The 20,838-nt window shown below is 40.9% G+C and overlaps 1 protein-coding gene across 1 annotated transcript in view; it reads right to left on the bottom strand.

Annotated features, from left to right (window-relative positions):
• Positions 1-17,318: 17,318 nt before the first annotated feature.
• COLEC12 (collectin subfamily member 12) overlaps positions 17,319-20,838 on the bottom strand; it is a 101,793-nt gene continuing 98,273 nt past the window's right edge. Inside the window, exon 10 of the mRNA XM_051775196.1 lies at positions 17,319-20,616. Coding sequence (XP_051631156.1) covers positions 20,597-20,616 — 20 coding nt within the window. The 3' untranslated portion in view covers positions 17,319-20,596. The remainder of the gene's footprint in view (positions 20,617-20,838) is intronic.

The raw sequence follows: 20,838 nt of genomic DNA, 5'->3' as shown, positions 1-20,838 counted from the left end.
TCTGGCCAAAGTAAAAATGACTTTACAGGTGTGGCTGTTTTGGTTTTTTTTTATATAAACCACCCTAGAGCCACAGTCTGCCACCATTTTCAGTGTATTGCTGAAGTAAGAATGATTACGTATTTTTATATCATTGGTTAAATCACCTCAGTGCTGACAATTTACAGGTTGAGCAATAACGTACAGATACCTCCTGAGTGACAGAAATGTTTCCAGCAGAAATTACACTTTTCATGATCACAGAATCAAGAATCATCGAATTGTTTGGGTTGGAAGGGACCTTGGATGTCTCCAGGGATGGCTCGTCTTTCCCCTCTCTAGGCAATGTGTTCCAGTGTTTTACTACTAAGTTACATCATGCAGTGCTCCAGTGTATGCTTTGGTTTCTGTTAACAGGCTAAGAGCAAAAGTCTATCCCTGCGTCCAGCTTTGCAGGCTGAAGGCTTCAGCTTTTCTCCACTGGGCATCAGTGGGCTGGGATGAGCCCTTACTGCCTTGCTTGGCAGAAAGGACCGCACATATGCTTTGGATTGAGCTGGCTGGGTCAGCAGGTTGGCTCATCCCTGCCTGCCCATGGTCCGTGCACACTCAGCCATTCATGTTTGCATTGCTCCCGGGAACCTTTCCAGTGGCAGAGTTGCCTGGGCCAAGGCAGTGTGGGGTTAAAAGTGCTTTTTGGGGTGGTTGATGTATGAGGCAGAAGAAAACGACTCAATCAGTGAAGCTGAGTAAAGAACTGCCATGACTTCAGCTTGTGTTTTAATTCAGAGAACTGCTGGAAAGCCAAGCCCCAGTGTAGTTTCCCAGGTTTCCTTAGCCTGATGTTTGGTGTCTGGGCAAAAAGCTTGGGTACTGCCAAAGCCTTGTTCATAAGTGGGAAAAAGCTCAGACATCCAATATCCTGCTCATATCGAAAGAGGCAAATAGTATTAAAATAAAATTTATGGTTATTATTAAAAGGAAATGAGGAAATATTTAAAGTAATATATTAAAAGATAGATGGGAGTATGTGGTTTGCTGCCTTTTTTTTTTTTTTTTTTTTTTTTTGGTGTCGTGTGGCTGTAGCTAGTTTTTGTACCGGGAGGGGGAAGTGTTTGCCCAGAAAAGGAACGGGCAGCATGAGAGGCAGGTTGACCTGCGCTTGGGTGGCTGGCGCCGATGCTGCTCTGCTAATGGGGAGCTGGAGGCATGCTGCCAGCCCAGAGTTTGTCACTTCATCTAAAATTGAAACCATTGTTTCACACTGCCTAAAAAATGTGGGCTATGTAAGAGCCGTGCCAATTCGTTTCAAATCGTGGGGAAAGGGGCTTCGTAACACTGAAAATAGGCTCCACATGATCTATCTTTTTGAATGAGTCACCTGCATATGCTGTGAGACATGCTGAATGTTATTCATTCAAGCTTGGAAGAAAGTTTATTTGGTCATTTTTTTTTTTTGCAAGGCTTTTTCACTACTTTTCATCTCTTATTTTGATAAATTAAACCATATTATCAGCTTAATAAAAGGCTATTCTAAATAAATACTTTGAGATTATTCTAACCGCCACCTCTTGCTGTATGAAAGAGAACCAAAGAGGTCTCTGAATTTGCTAAAACAAAAAAAAAGCTTTTAAACTTTTACAAGAATAATAGAAAGAGAATTACAAGCATTCTAAGGAGATACTATCAAAGTAAATGGAGTCTTTTTTAGAATACAAATGTTCTTTAAACCAAGACTGATGTTGTATGTGAATAGAGAGAAGCATGCTGAAAACAGTACAGTATACTTGTTAGTGCATAAAGCATAAATGAAGACTTTTTTTTTCTTGGGGTAGGAACAGATAAAGAGGAAGAACAATGATTTATTAGTGTTTTATAGCCACCTCTTGTTCAATACTGAATTTTTCCTATATTTGGAACAAATACTTGTTACTTTCTCATAGATCTCATGCAGAGGAGCCATCAACACAGAGCTGTTAGTGCTCATGTTGGGTTATCTACAAACGAGTCTAGCGAGCTGGCTGCAGTGTCTGAAGAAGTTAGCACCCCAGCAATTGCTGTGCACCCCGGTAGAGATCACTACTTCAATAGCAATGTCACCAACATGTCACTTCTGTTTGCCACTTGGTGTTGTCACAGTGCAAAATCTGACAACATCGCTTAAAGCCATCTTCATCATCCATTAATAGAGATGCCAAACGATGGAATGGACTGGCAGACAAAAAACTGCTCTCTTTTTGGAGATCAGAAATTCAGTCAGAGGGTAATAGTGCCATGTACGTGTAAAGTAAAATGCCACAACTGTTTTGGATGTGAAGAGGAGTCAGTGTCCTAAGTTAGCTAGCGAGATGTTAGAAAAGGCTGTGTCTTCTAGTATGTACAGGGTGAGAAGCTAAGAGGGGAACAAATGAGTAAATATTACTTTCTTTGAAACAATTGTAAAAAAAATTTTTTTCAACCCAGATTTAAATGCTGTCACTGTCTGAGAGCTCAGATGGATGAAAACAATTAACAGCAACAGTATCTCGGGACATCTCTATAGTTAGAGATTAGCTGATAGAACAGCGATTGTATTATCTTATATCAAAAGGTTGTGTAGTTTGAATTACAAAAACCTCACCCAAACCAGATGCTGTCTTTTGGAATAAAATCCTATTCCAAGGCGAAATTGAGTTTCCATTTTAATTTCTGGTATCATTCGTACAGAAGGGTATATTTGGAGACTCCAAAGCCTTCTATTTCTGACGGCACTAGGGAATAGTGCTTTGTTCTCTCCTTCACTACCCACCCTTGTGCTCGAGTACTTTTCTTCTCAACCTTCTTCCTCCCCTACCACCTTGCACTCCATCCAGTGTAGAAGTACTGGCATGAAAGTCAATAAATTACCTTATTTGCCTAGTTTAAGTAGCTTACCCATTATTTCCAAGCCAGTCATGGGAAGTTGCACAAGGTACTTTTATCTTTTAAACAGTGATAAATACAAGCTGTCTTACCCTAAGTACTTAATTTTAAGGTGGCATCCTGTCAGCCACTTTAGTTTGTTACTGACTGTGAGATACAATTAATAATGTATGGACTGATGAAGGAGAAGCTAGATTAACACAAAAAATAGCCCCTCAGGAAAATATAAATAACATTTTTATAAAGTGAATAACAGAGAATCTTTCTGCATTTTATTGGTATGTTACACTTTTCACCAGAGCACACATATAACCTTTATTATTTTTAAATCTTATGATGTTGTTCTGCTGCTTTTAATACTTTCAGGGTTTCTTCTCGATTTCCTGAATAAATTTCTGGGGAATATATACCATATGATCCCATTCTGTCATGCCAGTTACAGCAGAAATGTTTCACTGGTATATCTTGGTGGCATTTTCACAATAATTTGGTAAGAGTACCTAGAAAGGGTTCATTTACCTGGATTCACCCAGAAGACAGCTTCACACGTGAATCTGAGAATGCTTAGTTTTTCTATTCCTTATCTTTAGTCCAGGACATGGGACTTGCAAGCATAGTAGTTCTAGAATACTGCTACTCCACGTATAGGTAGAAATATGGTCACAAATGGCAATGGTTGTCACCCACTAATGACTTTAATGACCAAGACCATGGTTTTGATTTTGACCTTAGAATAAAATAAAAATGTGAGCCGGCGGAAGATGAAATCACAGCTTGCAGCATTATAAAGACATTTATGGACTGATTCTGCCCAAAGGAGAGTCTGTTGTCTCCACCTACTCTGAGCCTAACAAACTGTACTGTTCTAACAAGAGGTGATGATCAGACAACACACTGCAGCTAGACACCTGCAACGGCCCAGAACTCAGGAGCTGAATGATTCCCTTTTTTGTCATTGATTCTACATGGTGAGCTAGATAAAAGAACTGTCTAAAGCTTTGGCTTGTGCCTAAAGCTTTGCAGCACTGTTTCAATATATTTTGTCGTTGTCATCGTAATTATCAATATATAACATTTTTGTTTGTAAACATCAATATTCCATGGAAATCAAAGTCCTTGAAATGTTTCCAAATAGTATTATTGGTTACCTTTAAGTATCTCTTTTGTACTTGGCTAATTTGTCATGAAGATACTTGTCTTGAGTATCTGTTTGCGAAAGTGTTTACCACATATTATTTGTTGTGTCCCAAAGCAGAGAATGCATCATTTTGGTTGCCAAAAAAAAAATTTACTAGAATTTCTGTCTCTGTGCCACTTATATGACTTGCTCTCTTTCAAGAGCAAGGTTTCACACATCTGGCTGCTATTTGCAGTAATCATGGTATCAACAGCTCCTTCCCTCACTCAGTAATGCTTTTTGGATTCTAACCTAATAATACTACTGTGTGTTCAGCAGAGAACTTGGATTAGTTGGACATTTTTTAGCTAGAATTTCCTTGCAACATACCTCTCATTTTGAGCATAGTCTGACATGGAACCCCTCTAATTTTATTCATGAGTGATTTATAATGTCAGACTTAGTTATTAAAGAATGGAGGAAGGCATCTTCTAGACCACATGCTTGTGTTTCTATACCACAAGTATAGTTCTTTACTTTAACATCTGCAGCTGGTATGAATTCTGAAGTGTGTTGTTGTTTTGCAATTATGCTACTGAAAAATGATACCATTTTTGCAGGTTCAGTTCCTGTAGATTGCAGTATTGAAGCTCATTCCTTCCTCCTTGTCATCCTCTTTTTGACCTTCCTTGTCAATTCAGGTAAAATACAGCTCTGCTCTGAAGAACTTGAAGTCTTGTTCAAACATAGATATAAAAAACCAGACAAAAGCTGGTGACAGAGGTAGGGAACTCATGCTGATCATAAGCTTTTGAAAATGCAATTTTCTTTGAAGATAAATTCGAAGTGAGAGAGCAAAGATACTCAGCAATCCAGGCTTGGGATAACATGGAAGAAGAAAAGAAAGTGAGAATACCAGGAAGATATTGGTAAAGAGAGTGGATATGACGACCCACCCTTAAAGAGAAGGAAGTGGGAGTAAGATGCAAGAAGGAGGCAGAGTCAGAGCCATGAAGACCTGAAGGATGAGCTTGGCCTCAATGAAGAAGGAGAGAAAGAACCCTTGGGGGAATAAAAGAGAAGCTAAAGGCAGAGACAACCCATCTTAGCTTAAGCATTCATTCTGCTTTGCACTAAAACGGAAGAAATCCATCATGCTGCAAATGTTTTTTCTTTGGATCCCTAATAGCTCTGTGTGTGGGGACTTGGTTACTGAGGAAATGATCCCTAACTGGTGTTTAGTCCAATCCAACTAACCTCTGACTGACACATGCATAGGAAAGAGGAAAAGAAGGAATCAACTCTTGTAGTTCAAGCTGCAAAAATACAATCAGGAAAAGCCCTGCTGAGGCTGCGTAGCAGGAATTAATTAAAAAATCTCCCCAAACCAAGGCAAACTATTTGGGTGAAGTTTTTATATCAGAAGTTGTTGCTCTGTCAGCTGCTGTATCTCTTCTGTGCTTGAGCACAGGACAAAATTTGGGAGAGGGGATCCTCTGTCTCAGGTGCTGCTTTCATGTGTTGATTCTCATCAACAAAGAATGAAGAAAAGAAAGAATGGGAAAACATTTTAAAAACCGTAGTGGAATTCAGTTAAGTATCTTAAAATACAGAAGGTCTACAGCTAACAATTTTATTAAGACACATAAAAAAACCCAAACCAAAAATGCAGGGAGGTCCAGAGGGGAATTAGTAAACTGTGTGTGTCACATCTCCCAGCTCACCTCATTAATATGACCCTTTCTACTGCATCTGTGTTTGTTTGTTTTTTACACTGCAAAAAACATAAGTTCTCCATGCCCACATGGAGGTTTGTGAAGTACCCTGCTCTTTGTGGACCTGTGTTTCACCTCAGCCTGCTGCTCTCCAAATGTCATTCTAGACTGTCTCTGGGTGGGGGTTTTGTGTCCCCCTCTCAGACAGATTGTGACTGGAAACTGCCATCTTACAGCAACTGATGACATTCTTTAAGAGCCAGTTTAAGACAAAGTGGAAAAATCCAGCCATGTCCATGTGTAAATTCTAGCTAAGGCATGTGTCATTGATAAACTTTGCAATTGGGGCTCTCTGTTATACTTCATCTATATCAACTTAAAGCCTGTAAGAATGTCGTTTTGGCTGCCTTTCAAAACCTGAAAGCTGAGCATATGTGGATTCATTGAAAAGGAAATTAGTCACTCTTATTGCTTTAGAGAAACCAATCACTTTAAAATCCCAGCAACATCAATATGCCTCCCCGTGAAATAAATGCCCCAGAGTATTTCTTGTTTTGATCATTGTCTTAATACAACTATCTAACTACTAAAGCACAGTTCATCTACTGAAGTATGGTAAGGCATTTGAAAATATGGGTTGTTCAATCAAAACATCTGAACAGACTTGGAATCAGTAGGGTGTTTACATTTTTGTCAGTCATCTCTAAGTGCTCACTGCTAGTAGAAACCACCTTTTTTCAGTCAGCCTTGCCTGTCATACAGTACTGGAAAAGCTCAGAAAGAGATCCACTGTCCTTTAACACTGCAGTTAGTAGCAAACCTAAAGCTGTTTATTCTTGCTCCCACGTGCACATGGATCCACACATTATTTCCTTAGCTTCTCCAAGGTGAGCTGTTTCTCTAGGTGCAAGAAGTTCAGGCCCAGAACATCAAGTGTTATTGCCATGGCACAAACCACTCTCATGATGTAATCAAACTCCTTTCTAAGGGCTCCTCATTCCTTCAGTTTGTAGAGGACCATAGAGTCAGCCAGGTTGGAAAAGACCTCTGGATCGTCAAGTCCAACACTTGATCCCCTACTGCCACGGTTACTAAACCATGGCACTGCCACATCCAGTCTCATCTTGAAAACCTCCAGGGACGGAGAATCCACTGCTTCCCTGGGCATCCGCTTTCAATGCCTGATTACCCTCTCTCTAAAAAATTTCTTCCTAATATCTAGCCCAAACCTCCCCTGGCAGAGCTTAAGACCATGCCGTCTTGTCTTACTGATAGCTGCCTGGGAGAAGAGACCAATCCCCACCTGGCTACAACCTCCTTTCAGGGAGTTGTAAAGAGTGATGAGGTCTCCCCTGAGCCTCTTCTTTTCCAGGCTGAACAACCCCAGCTCCCTCAGCCTCTCCTCATAGGACTTGTGCTCAAGTCCCTTCACCAGCCTTGTTGCTCTTCTCTGGACCTGCTCCAGCACCTCAACATCCTTCCTGAACTGAGGGCCCAGAACTGGACCCAGTACTCCAAGTGTGGCCTCACCAGCGCTAAGTACAGGGGGAGAATCACTTCCCTGGACCTGTTGGCCACACTGTACCTGATCCAGGCCAGGATGCCATTGGCCTTCTTGGCCACCTGGGCACACTGCTGGCTCATGTTCAGCTTCCTGTCAATCCCAGGTCCTTTTCTGCCTGGCTGCTCTCCAGCCACTCTGTGCCCAGCCTGTAGCGCTGCAGGGGGTTGTTGTGGCCAAAGTGGAGGACCCGGCACTTGGCCTTGTTGAACCTCATTCCACTGGAATCAGACCATCTCTCCAGCCTGTCCAGGTCCCTCTGCAGAGCCCTCCTGCCTTCCAGCTGATTGATGCTCCCCCCAACCTTGGTGTCATCTGTAAATTTGCTAATGGGACACTCAATCCCCTCATCCAGATCATCAGTAAAGATATTAAACAGGACTGGGCCCAACACTGATCCCTGGGGGACACCACTAGTGATCGGCTGCCAACTGGATGCAGCACCATTCACTACCACTCTCTGGGCCCGGCCCTCCAGCCGGTTCCTAACCCAGGACAGAGTGCCCCTGTCCAAGCCATGGGCTGCCAGCTTTTTCAGTATGCTATGGGAGATGGTGTCAAAGGCTTTGCTGAAGTCCAGATAGACCACATCCAGAGCCTTCCCCTCAAACATCAGGCGGGTCACCTGATCATAAAAGGAGATCAGGTTGGTCAGACAGGACCTGCCCTGTGCTGGCTGGGTCTGATCCCTTTTCCATCCTATAGGTGCTGTGTGATTGCACTTAGGATGATCATAACATGTGGTGAGACTCTCTTGTGGAAAGGCTTCCCTAGTGTCCCAGCAGGTGAATCAGTCTAAGCGACAACAGATGAACAAAGAGAACGCTAATACCCACAGTGACAAAATGGCATTGGTTGGCAGCAGAGCTCTCTTGGGCTCTGACACTGCTTGAAAGATGTCCTTAGTTATCACTGGGGAGAGTTATAGGGCTCTTTTCCTCTGGGGTCCCTCCTCTTGAACAACATTCCTACAAAAGTTGTGGGAATGGCAGGCTCAGATGCATTGAGATGAAAGGTGAGGAGTAGAAGAGACCTACTAATTTATATTCAATTATATATCTCATAGCTCGCTCTGTTCCTTCAGTAAGGCCCAGAACCTGGTTATCTGTGGAACTAGGTGAGGAGCACAGCCTTCATAAACACCTCTTCTGATAAAATCAAGGGTTGATTCAGGATTTAGGTGGGATGAGTGACACTGTGTAAGGTCTGTTGTCCTTATGGAGAATCCGGAGCAAGTGGGTTTATTTCTTAGGCACTTGGTTAAGTACCATAAATTAGATGAGATGGATCTAAATCTAAATACCTATCCTGTGAATCTAATGAAGCTAATGAATCTAAATACTTCTCCTGTGCTCTATTCCTAAATGGCAAGTGGAGCAGACCAGCATACTGGCAGGATGATTTTCATTCATTGTACACACCCACCCTTCAGCAGGCTGTAGCCTAGGAGTAATGGCTAAATTTACTTGCTCAAGATAATCTCAGATCTGTTGCTTTTCCAAATGACTTCTTGCTTTAGATGCTTCATACAAAACTGAAGAAAAATCTATCAACTTGCTCACTTTTTCTGGGACTTGGTCATGGTCTTGAGACAGAGAATCATGAAAACTGATTTCAAACTGGATGTATCAAGAGATATATCTAGCAGTACAGTACCTGGAATGTCACTGTGATTTCTCTCCTTGGTTAATTGGTTCCTTAGACTCTCACAAGCCTGGATTCTTTGCATATTCACAAACATATTATTCACAGTTACAGTTTCCTCACAGTTTGGTATTGACTTCTTATTTTTCTTCATAATGAGACTTAAATTCTCCAACTATTCTAATAGTTTGGCATAGTTACTGGCCACTGGATTTTTTATTGTTGAGGAATTTCACAATCATATAATTAAAATGAGAGTGTTTGTATGGCTCAGAGCTTCTTATGCTCTGAGCCAATCAGCTATGGTTTTGGATTTTAAGCCAGTTGTTGAAGCTTGTGCTCAGGGCTGTGACAGCAATAGATTCGTAAAGGCAATTCAGGAATAAGATTTCACTATGTCATTGTTAATAATACAGTCTGCTAGCATTCATCTGAAGCAAGTGGGTAGCCCTAAATAAAAATTCCTAGACAAATTCCTGTGCTATGCTGGACCTTGGATCAGGGCAAACAGCTGAAGGAGAGCATTACCTACCACATGAAATAGTTCCCCTGACTCCTGGGGAAAGAAGTTAGAGAGTGGGTGAGATATGACACACTGGAAGTAGTTTCACTTTACTTTCCCTTCACTCTAACTGCCAATTTAAACTACCTTGTGGCACATTTTCTCCTTTTTTTCAAGTTGGTTTGCTCTCCTTCAGAGCAGGTAGGAGGAAAAAAAGGAACATTAAATGTAGAAATATATGCAAAGACTTACATGGAAGTCAAGAGTTACCTAAAACTCAATCCACCAAACAAAAGTGAAAGAAGTATTTCTGCCTAATTTTTTTAGAGTAGGATTAATAATCTGAGATGCTCCTGTACTTCACAGCAGCAGGGATGCTCAGATAACAGTGTGGTTTCTAACCTGATGATAAAATACCCAAATGGCAAAATATAAAACCTGACTACAGCTTTCTATCAACCACATTGTTTCTTGTTATATATTACTCACCTACTTTAATTTCACATATAAATTACTTCTTTGGAATAGTAATAGTAATAATTTACTAAAGCATTCACCTGAAGGTTCTTAAGATTATTAAGCTATCTATTAGACTGGAGACAGACTAAATATAGCCACAGGGGGCCTTTAAAATCCAGGGCTGGAAGGATAATTTCTGTTTCAGCAGCAGCCAGCAGGGCCACCTTCTTGATGAAGCTCTGGATCTAAAAATGTTTTAAAACCTCTGTCCACATGAGAAAACATCTCATTCACATGCAAAAAGTGTAAATCAGAGAAAGAACTGTTGCAAGAAAGGCCATCTGAAGAAGAACAAGCAGTACACACAAGTCTTACCCCACCTTTTTGGGCAGGGAGCATTTGGCACAGGGGACCTCAAGAGGTGCTAGCGAAGAGATCGTCCTTCCTGGAGTAGCGGTGATGCTGTTTGTTTGCAGCTGGCCAGCATTGCCATATCTCACTGCTCTCACAGGTAAAGGCTGGCAGATCTGGACTTAATTCTACAGTATATATGACAATAAATGGAAGTTCATGGTTTTCTCTGCAAATAACATCTTTGCTGCTTTTACAAAAGGAGGGGTAGGGTCAATCTCAAAGAGTCCTCCTCTTAAATCCTGCCCCCTAACTTCTGTCTACCCACTCAGTATAGGGTCTTCATTTATTGCCTTATTTAAGGAGAAACAGTATTTGATTTGGTCAGCTGCTGGCTCTTTGGTAAATGAGGCACAGGGTAGTTTGACTTAGTTAATCACAAATATCTTGTGAATTAGTGGATTTTTTCTGAGTGTTTATATTTCTAGTCCATCTTCCAGCCAACTTTCTTAAAATATTTTGCAGGTGTTTCTGCAGGAATACTCACAAACCTTTCTTTGTTGAAAAAATTCATCAGCATCTGTAGTGAATAGTGAGAAAAGTTGGGCTAAAGAATCATTTAAGACATCGATCAATAGGACCAGTGATCTGTTTAAAGCCAAGAACAAATTTAAGTGATTTACTACACTGGCCCTTTAGATCTTTGCCAAATGTCATCCTGAAAATTGATGGTAGTACCCATATCTCCTTGAGCTCTGCCAGGCTCAGACTTTAATTATTATAGCAAGCTACTGTTTAATTTAGTAAAAAAAGGGAAAAAAATCTGATAAGCTTAGAAGAAAAATGAACTGGTTTTCTGACAGACTGCTACACATGGAAATCTTGTGTGACAACGCTGGGGCTCAGTCTGGTTGACTACTCTGGAGAAAGGACCCTATACACTGAGCATGTTTGCAGAGAATCTGTGAAGCAGAGGGATAGACTTCTTCTGGGTGAATCTTCTGGTGTGAGGCTATAGAGTTTTTAAAACAGGAGACAAATTTCACTTTATTTCCAGAAAGGTGAAAAGCATTGGGATATCTCTAACTTCTGTTGCCTAAACCACAATGGCATCAGTAATTCCCTATTAGGCAAGGTACAGTGTATTTTAAAACTCACAAACGCGGTATGAGCACTACTAGAAAAACGGCTTCTCCATTAAATTCAAGAGCTGAAGTGTTGTGCTCATCACAACACTCTAAAATTTTTTTCTTGCCTCTCTGGTTGGCATGTAAATGACATAATTTGCTGTGATGCATTAATTGCAGGATTAGAAGACAACTTGAAAATCCTTTAGCTGATGCTTCAGTTAATATATTTTTCGAGTGCGCACACTTCATGCTCTAGAATTTAATCTGTTTATGCCATTATACTAATTACTATATGAACCAAACTAAATCAGGCCCAGGTTGTCTGTGGTACTGAGTGGCATTAGTGGTGTGTTTGCTGAGCACTCTCTGATGTCACCTAATGATGCCACAGGTGTAGCTGAGGTGTTCACACAAGGGAGTCATACTTAACACAGCCTGAGACCATACCCTTGGCAGTGAGAGAAGATGGCCCTGAGCATTAAGCTCCTATGAGTAAGTGCCTGAATAAATCCCTTCCTCTGGGGTTTGTTTTCTCAAGCAGTGTTCTCTTTTGAACAGAAGCAGTGGATCTGATTCTGCTCTCCCACAGGCATTAGACTTTGTGACCTCTCAGACATATCACCTCGTGAAGGAGAAGCACGTGGTGTAATGTTCTTTTCCAGTGCCTGACAGCCCTGATCATGCTAACAACAAATAACAGCAAATACTGTATTTTCCTCAAGTTCTACTTGTCATGTATTTTAGCTAATAATCAAAGAATTAGCCTGTTCTAAATTGTTTTGGGCTTCCCTCCCCTCCCCCACACCAGAACTACAGATCCTTCACCTGATTTCTTCACCTTTGTTTTAATATGTTTGAAAATTAGGGCTGAGCCTTGCAAGCCACTGCCTGTGCATTGGAAAAAAACTGACCCAGTGTTCTCTGGGGTCTCTGGGCATAGAAACATCTCTGGCTGCAGTGTCAGGGGTGGAAGGGAGCTCCCCCTGAAGAGCTGTGGTGCAAGAGCCACATACTTCTCAAATGGTGGTTAAACTGTCAAAACAAGGCTTGCCTGGGCTCTAGGAAGCTTGTTCTTGGCTCTTCATGTGGAAGGACTGTCATCCCTGATTCCTTACCCACGGTGTGAGGAGCCCAGAGCATGGCCAAAGCGCTGAGAGTGTCAGCTGCAGATGGATTTACACAGTCTGCTACATAGTGTACACTCATTTTCACTCTCTCTCTGTGATTGGAAAGAGAGCAGTGTTCCTGGCTTTTTTTCCTGGTTTCAAAGCCATATATTTGTACAGGGCTTTTACCCTGGCTGATGTGATTACAAAGGAAATAGTGCAGTAGTCCCTCAAATCGAGGGAAAAGAGCAAATCAAAACACACATCAGTCTTCTTAGCCAGAGTCCCAACTGCCATAGGGTTGGGAAAAATGCCATGCACATGATTTTGCTGCATGTTAAAATGAAGGGAAGGGAAATGAAAAAAGTATATCACCATGTCCTTTAAAAATTTGTACCTACAGAGTTGAAGCAACCACAAGTGATGCTGTGCAGATGGTTTTTCTGCTGCCAGGGAGAAGTGCAGTGGGGCCAGAGTCTTTTAATCTGTCATGTATATAACTGAAGATTTACAGTTGGAATCAGACTTGAAAATAGCTTTTCAATTGCAGAGTCTGGCCCATCATAATGGCTTTCATTCAAAGCTTTGTCTGGGTAGAACAACAGCTGTTCTGCCTGTGGTTTTTCTTGTTTTATTTTATTTTTAGAATTTTCTCATATGTAAAATGCCACAAGATGGACACAGACTGGAGACCTTGTGGTGATATCTGAAATAAATAAAGTGCTCTCTTTCTCCACAGAAGGAGAGAGTTGATTTAGCTAGTGAAGAGCCCTGACCTCGACTTTTGACCACCTTCCCACTCCTAACATGGCTAATCTGGATAAAATGGGACGCTGAGATTCAGTCTGCCTTTGAAATCAGTTTTTTCCTTGAAATCACCAGCTGGTGACTGTTGAGAGTCCTGAAGTTTTGCACCTAAAGTTAAAAATTGGGGAAAGCCAGTGGCTGGTCATTTAAAAATGCCACTTTTTAGACAAATTCAATGGAATTCGAAATTGCAGTGTCTCTGGTGTTCAAATTCAACAATTGTCTGTTTTTTAAAAGTAAAGTATCTCCTTTTTATGTCACTGATCCCTCTTTTGCAGCATCTGTACATTTCTGCAGCTGTTTGTTTACTAAAGATGCATGTTTGACATTTCATAAAGTGCACCTGTTCAAATGTAGATACCAACGGGAGTTTAGTATGGAAACAGGAGTTGCAAGTCCAAATACTGCTGTGGACGTATTTCCCACTGCAGACAGTGTTTTGTTGCTTGGAGACACAGTGTATGTTCTTGTTTTTAATCTTTCTTCCAAAGTTGAGCTCTGTACATCTAATACAGATGGAAAACTAGAAAATATTCAGTGTTTGAAAACTTGTGTAGGAGGAAAAGGACATGGAGGAAAACCCAACCAACCAACCACCAAAACAAAAGCCCCAACCCAGCTCCCAGAAGGCCTGGAGCCACGAGGAATTTTTGTTTGTGCTGGGAAAGTATTACATGACTTCAGGCACCAACCGAATTACATGATTCTCTTGCAAGGCAAGGATGTGTCCTTTTCAGAACTGAGAATGGGAATTACGAGAACCAGGACAATACCCTGTTATATTGTTTCTGAGAAGAGAGGTCCTCTGTGGTTGATCTTACTAGAAACCACAATGACAACATCAGGGTTCATTTTCCTTCTCAATCATTCTCTGTATTTTTCTCTTCTACTTACTAGCTCTTCCTTTATCTCTGTTCCCCTTCTGTCCTCAAATCTTCTTTCTTTACCTTTTTTCCCTCTTATCTCCCACAGTTTCCCTGAAATACAGCAGGCATGCAGAGTTGTCTCTGACCAAAGATGGACCAGTGACAAAGCTGTATCTGTAGTTAAGTTTGTTCCACAAGCAGATAGCGCTATGCTCTCTTGTTCAAATGTCAGTTTGTGCTGTTCTCACAGGCATTAATCCAGGAACACTATTTGCCTGCTACAGTGGGATACTGCAGTGCCAAGGGATGGTTTATCTGATTTCTACTTCCAGGCTTTTATTTTGACATTAAAAAAAAGTGGACAAAAATACATTGTTGTCATTCAGAAAAATAATTCGTCATCTGTTTTATATGAGTGAGGGTAATAGAGCTGGAATTAAAGAAATGTCATCTTTGCAATATGCCCAGACTTCTGAATGAGAGGGATTCCCAAATAAAATTCTTCCAAAGTCACATTTCGGACTTGCAGCTTCCATCAGCGGGACCTCTGGCAGGGCTGGTAGGAGCATGACTGTGAATGCAGGGAGTTTGGAAGCAATCCTCAGAGCCTGAATCACACTGATGCCTGAGCTGTGGATTTGTGCCTTGGCAGGACAGATAGAAAAAACAGAAGTCATATGCTAATCTCTGAATTGGAGATTTTAAGCTCTAACCTGAATTTAGATTCTGCTCTGGTGTAAACCCAGAATAAGTGTGCTTAAGCTCAGACCTACAGACTAATTTTTCAAATGCCTTATAAAATGTGGCAATGCCTTATAAAACGCCAAGCACTTGTAACCTACTCTAACTGAGCAGGAAACCATCCTCTACACTCATTTTTTTGCACTCTGTCCTCTAGAAACACTAAGAGGAAAAGAGTATGGAAACTTCCACTATTCAACAAGATGCCCAGAGTGTCCTCAGATAATCCCTTGTGAAGCTCGATGGTGGGATGAGAACCAGGCTCTGTCATCAGGGCTCCCTGGCTGGTCAGAGGGATGTGCTTGTTCCCAACCATCCCTTACCGTACCTCAAGATGAATGGCTCCACACTGACCACTACAAATACTTGACAGTCCCAAGAGAGATGCTATTTAAGCTAAACTATGGCACTGGAACCATAACAAATTTGTCTAAACTGGACATAATTGTATTCACACTGGTTATTAGAAGAAGACTCCTAATAAAGTTTTTGAAGAGCAGACAAAATGACTAAAGGGGCAAAGCAACCCCAAATTATTTTTAAAGTATAACTTGGTATGCTTCTTGGAAGATTTCTTGAAGTTGGGCTGCAGAGGAGTCAATGGTCTCAGCAGTCCTTTAACCTTCCTTCTTCTGATCAAGGGGTCTCTTGGTAATTTAATGTCATATGTTAACTCTTACACTGGACAGAGCTCTCTACTGTGCTGATGTTGCTCTGCTGTGATCACACTGAACTCTGCTCTCAAAAACAGCAGCAGAAATGGCCAACTTCCATATGCATGGTGATGTGGGAAAGATATGGTTCTATTTAATTTAGTATTGAAAAGTCCACTCCCCTCACTGATGTGTATGAAAAATAATTTGCTCTGTGATAATGTTATTTTCATTGGAAAAAGTCACCTCTAAAAATCATCTCCCCAATATACGAAAACAAAATCCCTAAAACTGAGACATTACAATGAATCATATTCTTGAAAATCTCCTTTTTCCTCCAGTCTCAAAATGGGGTTGGCAATACTTACATGCCTCTGGGAAGCTCTCTGGGTAAGAAAATCCTCACAGCATGAAAGATCTTCTCTAAAAAGAGCATTATTTGCCTAGTAATTTGCTTTTATTGTTCTGGTCTAAAAAAAAAACCCTCCACACAAAATTTAGAGTGTTACACTGAGTTTATTTTGAAAAAGAAATCAAAGAATGTTTTTTTCATCTCTGAGCCAGATGGACAGAAAAAAACAAACGTATTCCACCCTATGAAAGAAAACACATGAGAACTTTCAAAAAAATTTTTAGCCAAGTTTTTTTTTTTTTCCTTTCCACTGAACAGCATGGAAAAAATGAGAAGGAGATGGTGAATGAACAAACAGGCTCTGGTTTCAGAAAGGCCTGGTTTCTGGGGAACAAGGGTTTTGTACATAATGCATTGTGCTTTCCCATCTATAGATACCCAAACTACCTTTGAGTGAGTGTGGGTAAGCACTGGGAACCTCCTCTTCCTGCTCCTGCCCAAGCCTTGGATGTCCCAGTGGAGGGGAGTGCCAGGCATGGGCAGCTGTCCCACTGCCAGCCTCTCACCTGTGTGATCCCTGATACCTGTACGTGGCAGCACAGAGCCTGCTCCAGGGGTAGCTGGGTGCCCATGGAGGAGCAAACATCTCCAGGGGGCACAGAGACATTTGCAGAAGGGGGAGGGGGAAAACAAAGCAAGTCTGGAGGCTGGGGCTGGAGACATTTTGTTCCCTTTGGATGCTGCAGCTGTGTGAGCTGCTGTGCTTTTAATCAAGGAAGCTTCAGTGGGCAAAAGTGGTTTTGTTTTCTCACACCTGAGTTGATTCAGCCACCTTTCCCCTATTCCCTGCAGAGCAGTTTCCTCTGACAGCCAGTGGCTGCCCTCCAACCAGCTCCTTGCCTTGCCAGTGATTGGACACCACTTCTGTCACTTGCTAAGAAGAGAGGAGCTACTTGCTAGGAACAGAAAATTAAAGGAGGAGGCCAGCCATTTGAGTGAGAGAGGAATAGCAAGATCAGAGTAGCCATTATAAACAGCCAATTTAATTTTGTTACCATAATGGCTAATGTAGGGACTGATCCTGCTCTACTCAGGATATCCTTCACCTGGGGACCCATCTGAAATGCTTTGTCTGTGAGAACAGTAAACAGCAAAGGGAATTCTTGCTTCTTCAGCCCTTCTTAGAGGTCTTTTTCAGCTCTTACATTTGAAGCTATGTTCCCAGCACTGAGGTGCTGCAAGAAAAAGGCACAAAAAATGCAATTAAGGGATAAGACAGCCACGGTCATGTTTAGAACTAGGATGGTGTAAGTGAGAAGGAAGGCTTTAATGGAAATAATTTTCATCAGATTTTTAATACCTATGACTGCGTCTGGCTCCGCATCTCTCTTGGTTACACACGCACGCACAGAGTAAACAACATTCACTTCCATGTCTCCACTTAGTTATTCCTTTATTGGAACATTTGCAGGTATTATTTATAGACATCAAAGAGAATGAGAGTTTGAAATTTAGAAGCTCTAATCAGCTGAAGGTGTTTCCAAATAAATTAATGAAACGAGTCAGAAATCACATTAAGAAATTCAGCACTGAATGTATATCACAATGACTTTGCACCCTCTCTGCCTTTTCCTCCTTTTCTTCCCAAAGTCTCAGTGCTTGCCAGGGTATATGAACTTGCATTTAGTTTGATGTAAAACAAGAAAAAGGATGATGGGAATGTGTGCTCAGTACAAGTTACAGTGTTTGTGCATAAGAAGGCCAAAACTTGAGCTGGGACAGAATAATTTCCTGTCACTTAAAACTTTCCAAAGAAGCCGTGTTATCACTCAAACCATACAGAAAACAGATTTAATGGGGATGTTTTCCCACTAAAGAGTGGCCACTCTGACTTTCATGACAATTTTTTGGCCCACTCTGGTGTCCCGCTCACATCCCTGCCAATCTGGCTGTTCTGTGACAGGTTCCTGAGCTGTCTTAACACTCCCTTGGCCTTCTCAGTGATTTCAATCTTTGTTGCCACTTAACACCTCTGTTTCCCTCCTGCAGGAATACTAGGTCAAAAGTATGGTCTGTCTCAGTCCACCTGGTTGCTCAGGACACTTTTTAAGGATGACTGGACATGCTAGGCATGCAACTGCAGCACCCCTCTCCAGCCAGTTTGCTGCACAGCTGCAGTCTTTCATTCAAACGTGTGAACAGAAGGTGTAAGTCCAGTCACATTTCATTTCTCGATGTCCTTAGCATGTCACTCCTCTGACTGGAAGACATTAGATGACTCTTGGATCATCTGATCTTGATATGTACCATCACTGCTATTGCTGAAGGAAGAGAAGGATGAAATCGGGGCAAGGAAGCAGTACAGCTTGGGCTTAAACAGGGCTTCTCATTGGCTTCTTTTGGTGAGAGAAGTTTATGATATCAGTAAAAAGCAGGAAGAATGTCATTTAATGTGGCAGATGCTCCAAAGGGGGTTATTTCACCTAAATAAGCCAACATTCAAAACAAAGGTAGCAGTGCTTCTATTTCAGTGTGGCTCTGCAAGGCTCCACTCACCAGGGTTTGTAAGGCTCTCTGGGCATGCAAAATAATAGTTTTTTAACTCATTATCCAAAATTAGTAGTTTAACATTATCTCCATAGACATTGTGTAAATATATATGTAAACAGTACAGAATGCATCTACATGCGACTCCCAGGTACAGCATGACAAGAGTGTATGGTAGAATCAAGTTGTATTCAAAACCTGATGAAAAAGCCAAAAGAAAAGCCTCAGGAAATCCAGACTGTCTGAAGAAAAGCCCTGCCTCCAAGATGGCATGGTTTCTGCAGCTGAAATGCACAGACCTCTCACTTTTAATTAAGCATCTGCAATTTTCATGTTGTTCCTGTCTCATATCTAATTTGTACCCACAGGACAGCTTCCCAAATCTAATATTTTGTGTATTTTTAAAGAAAATCATAATTCAAATTTAAAATACTGGAGAGACTGTGAGACGTAGGGAAGCAGCAGTCTTTAATTGGTTGGGTTTAGGAGCAATATTTGAAAATCTGAAGTACAAAATCTTGTCTGTTTCCAACAGAGCTGGAGTATTTCAACAAATATATCTGCATTCAGCCAAGGTAAACGGCAGGTCAGGAGGCAATGGAAAAACATTTCTCCTTCCCAAGAAGCCGAAACAACTTCCTTCATCGTATAGCACATGGACATGCAAAGAGTATAAAAACTGGGAACAAATACAAGAGTTTCTGCTAATGAATTTAACTGCTAATTTTTTTAATTCGTGATAAACAACGCTGCTGCCTAGACAACGGCACATGGGACTGTGGAGGAAACTGGCTGCGTAATGATATCATCTTCTTCTGTTTTGCAGCATATTTTATTTTCTACTTTGTTTGGGAGAGAAGTACTGGTCCAAGAAAACAGAGAGATTGGTTTACAAAGCACTTAGGAGAAGTGCAAGTTGAGTATGGCATGTCCTTCTTACCAGATCTTGAAATCTGTCTTAAAAACAAACATATTTCAATGTGTGCAGCTTCTTTGTTTCTCTTTCCATAAAGTCTCTCAGCTGGGCTTGACTTGCAGTATGTGTAGCACCTACTGGGGCAGAATTTCTTACAAGAAGGGAGAAGGAATGAAAACATTTCAAAATCATTCTCAAAAGCTGGTGATTTACTTCTGTGGCATTTTCTCATGAGTGGAAGGAATGTAGGATGGCAGGATGGCAGGCAGGCAGGAAAGCAGGCAGGCTGGGTAGAAGGGAGGTAGACAAGCAGGAAGGCAGGCGGAAAGGCAGCAAGGTAGGAAAGCAGGTAGGCAGGCAGGCAGGCAGGAAGGAAGAAAGGAAGGAAGGAAGGGAGGAAAAGCTTTTATTAACATGGTCAGTGGAACACTGGCTGTGATCAGAGCTATTGAGTATCTAGTCCTTAGTCAACCTAATTGTTACACACACAGACTAGATTGCATAGAGTAAGGAAAACACTACCTAAAATCTGCTTTAAAAGTTATTTAACCAGAACAAATCATCTGGGAAAGTACAAATATTTCTAAATGGAAAAATATTTCTCTACTGCTGAGCTAGGCCTGACAGCAAACCTTAATGAATTATTAGTACCTTTATTGTTTTCTTTGGCCCCTGTGCACTATATTTGTAAAAAAAGTCAGTAAAAAAGAGAACAATTGTAAAAAGCAAATATTTTGTACAAAAATACAAAGTTTTAAAAGCTCTTAAAAGTATATTCCATATTATTGATAAGAGTTGGACTATATATATATATTTATATAAAATCTATATATTCGTGTATCTGTATAATTTTCCTACATTTGGGATTTTAGCAAATGAAACAACTGTTTACACAGTTGTTTTATATGTTTTTCTATATGAGTGACCAACAGTCTTACTCAGATTGATGGAATGTCTTTTCTCAGAAGACGCAAGTTGCTTATGTACGTGGTTACTAGTTGGGAAGAAAACCTATAACAGAATTAGTCCAACGGTATTTCTTGATGCTGTGTGTTGAAAGGCCTTGAATAATTGCAGGATGCTGGAGAAGAGTTGCTATTAAATTCCTTTATGCTTTTAAATCAGTTTTCAGTGCTTGCTTTTTTCTTTTTTTAATATTTAATTTTGGAAGTCGATGCTGCTCTCTCCCAGGATTTTCTTCTTTACGTAGATTTTCATAATATGTAGGTATCTGTAAAGTCACAGCCTATTACACGCCAAATATTTGCCCTAGAGTATGAGAGAAAAAAGAAAAACAAAGAGAAAAAAAATCTTGTAAAAAACCTGTGATGATTAACCAAATTTGCAAAAAGAAAACTTACAGAGATCAAGGTATATAAAAAATTTAAGAAGATTCATATTCAGATCCTGTATGTCCCGGAGGACAAATATTTGTAAACCATGAAGTTTTCTTAAAATAACAAATGTATGTAGGAAAACTAGAGCAAATTA

Source organism: Manacus candei, unplaced genomic scaffold (genome assembly GCF_025592945.1).
Source record: "Manacus candei isolate 608988 ecotype Guabito, Panama unplaced genomic scaffold, ASM2559294v1 h1tg000008l, whole genome shotgun sequence".
Classification (NCBI taxonomy): domain Eukaryota; kingdom Metazoa; phylum Chordata; class Aves; order Passeriformes; family Pipridae; genus Manacus; species Manacus candei.
This window is presented reverse-complemented; position numbering and strand designations above follow the sequence as displayed.